This window comes from Oratosquilla oratoria, chromosome 31, assembly GCF_046742065.1.
Source record: "Oratosquilla oratoria isolate Oo_2021 chromosome 31, ASM4674206v1, whole genome shotgun sequence".
Taxonomy (NCBI): domain Eukaryota; kingdom Metazoa; phylum Arthropoda; class Malacostraca; order Stomatopoda; family Squillidae; genus Oratosquilla; species Oratosquilla oratoria.
In genome coordinates, this window is record NC_134807.1 from 29,597,678 (window position 1) to 29,600,177 (window position 2,500).

Consider the following 2,500-nt stretch of genomic DNA (forward strand, 5'->3'; position numbering starts at 1 on the left):
TCCCATTTATAACGCACGTTCCAGTAAACTATATATGATATTGCTAATAGATTTTCCTACATTACGTATAGCTTCTGCCTTGTCTATACCAAGTGTCTATGACAACAAAATGTATAGAATCGTAACTATATAAACACGCCTCTACACACATCCGTAGGACGTGTCCACAAACACACTACAATACGTGTTTCTGCAATCACATTTACATATGTTCCACAATCCGAGTACCAGCAGATCCGCTTCTGGGGCTTGAACGCATGCAAACATATATATGAAACCTGAACACTCACAATCCAATCAACAAAACCTTTGTGAATCAGTTCAACCCGCTGGCGGCGAATGTCTTTTACTCTTTTTTTTTCAACCAATACTCGGTTACCAATGCCTGAAAAATTAAATGAGACCGACTTTCTCGACTCTTTTCCATGTGCCATCACTAATATAACCTTTTCCTCCTTCACGTTAAAACCACGGGAAAAATACACTACGTTTAATAAAAATTACTATCTTCAGTGACTCGAAGCCCGTAGCCCCACATTAGCTGGCAACGGTCGCCAGGACCTCCCACAGGCCTCTCTCTAATATATACATATACTGTACATACATACATGCATATATATATATATATATGTATATATATATATATATATGTATATACATACATACATATGTATATATGTATACATGTATATATATGTATATATATGTATATATATGTATATATATATATATATACGTATGTTTATATATATGTATACATATATATGTATACATAATATAATATATATGTATATAGACATATATATATATATGATATTTATATATATATATAAATATATATGTATATATACATATACATATATATATGATATATATATATATATATTTATATATATACATATATATATATATATATATATATATATATATACATACACATGCATATAATAAAATAAAATAGATGGTCCCCAAACCGTCTGTATTTTTCCCCTTTATTATCTTCATATATATTTCATATTCATATTCATTATAATTACTTGTTATCTTATAGCATTTATCATTGTTATTTATTTCATTTATCTTTTTTTTTTACGTGGGGTAGGCTTGCCATGTAATTACGAGAAAAGTGGTCCACAACTCACAAAAGTTTGGAGACCACTGCTGTAGTGTAATAGTGTGTGTCAGTTTATGTGCTACCAGTAACAGAGGGAGAACATTTACCGGGTGTTAAAGATGTGTGTAATAAAGTTGAGGAAATTCAGCTGAAGTTAATAGAGAGAGCTTCAGTCGAGTACAGAGACTGAGTACCAGCGTTCATATGAAAGAGAAGATATTGATGAATTTAAAAAAAATGGCTGGCAGACATTTCTCTCTAGTGGTTTTCTTGTAGAGCTATATGCAGATATCTGTCTTTGATCTTTGTGTCTCGTTTCATCTTTTGAAAAAAAAATCAATAAATAAATTAATAAATAATTAAATGAATAGATAAATACATTGATTAGGTAATTAATAAATGAATAAGTAAATAAATAAATAAGTCCATATCTACTGTCATCCACAACTATCAATATATTCAGCTGAAAATAATAGAATAAAGAATACTAAAGACGGGTTAGGGCATCGCTACTTGAGATGTAGGTCGAGGTGATGGTGGTTCGAACCCTGCCACCGGGCACTGATCTACCTTCCTGATAGGGGTAGGGGGAGAGTTTCGCTACGTTAAACCGAATCGTCAAATATTTTGAAATGAAAAACTATACAAAAAGTAAACCCACCCATTCTTTGATCCCACAAACCAGGAAAGTTTTGCAAGATCACAGATATTGGAATAAACATTCAACATTTCAAAAATGAATAAATAAATGTATAAATAAATAAACAAATAAGATTAAGAATAAATAAAGCAATGGTATAAACTAATCAATCCTACAAGACGAATAACTAAAAACTAAAAACTAAAAATAAAATCCAATCTTTTATATAAACAAGTACACGCACACACACACACACAGGGGAACATCTACCAAGGAAAAGAAAATATTCTAAACTACAACTTCTAATTGCTATCACGAGATATCGGTCTTTACATCAGTCTCTTTTATTCTTTTCCTTCCAGGTGTCGGGCCTTCGACCAGGAACACGGTACACTTTGAAAGTGTATGCTGTTAACTCCATGGGTCGATCACAGCCGTACACTTTCACCACATTCACCCTCACCGATGTAGCCGAGCGAAGGACAGGTAAGTCAGCAATCGCATCAAATCAGTATTCTAGTAATTACTTAATTGTTGTCTCGAGTTTCACTATCTGGAAAATCTGAAGCCCAACAGGGGCTGGAAACGGCCCTCAGGCCCTCCAGAGAGATTTCTCAGGGAAGGAACTATGAATTGTTTTCTGTGTTGCATTAGTATGGGAATGTTTCTATGTGACCGGCTGAGTGTGGTATAGAAAGGAGAGCAGTCGACGGTTCTATGCCTTCCACATCTAAACAAAAATACAA

At 33.2% G+C, this 2,500-nt stretch overlaps 1 protein-coding gene across 1 annotated transcript in view; it reads left to right on the forward strand.

Moving 5' to 3' along the window:
- LOC143041576 (protein turtle homolog B-like) overlaps window positions 1-2,500 on the forward strand; it is a 238,464-nt gene that overhangs the window by 211,038 nt on the left and 24,926 nt on the right. Inside the window, exon 13 of the mRNA XM_076213586.1 lies at window positions 2,117-2,240. Coding sequence (XP_076069701.1) covers window positions 2,117-2,240 — 124 coding nt within the window. The remainder of the gene's footprint in view (window positions 1-2,116; window positions 2,241-2,500) is intronic.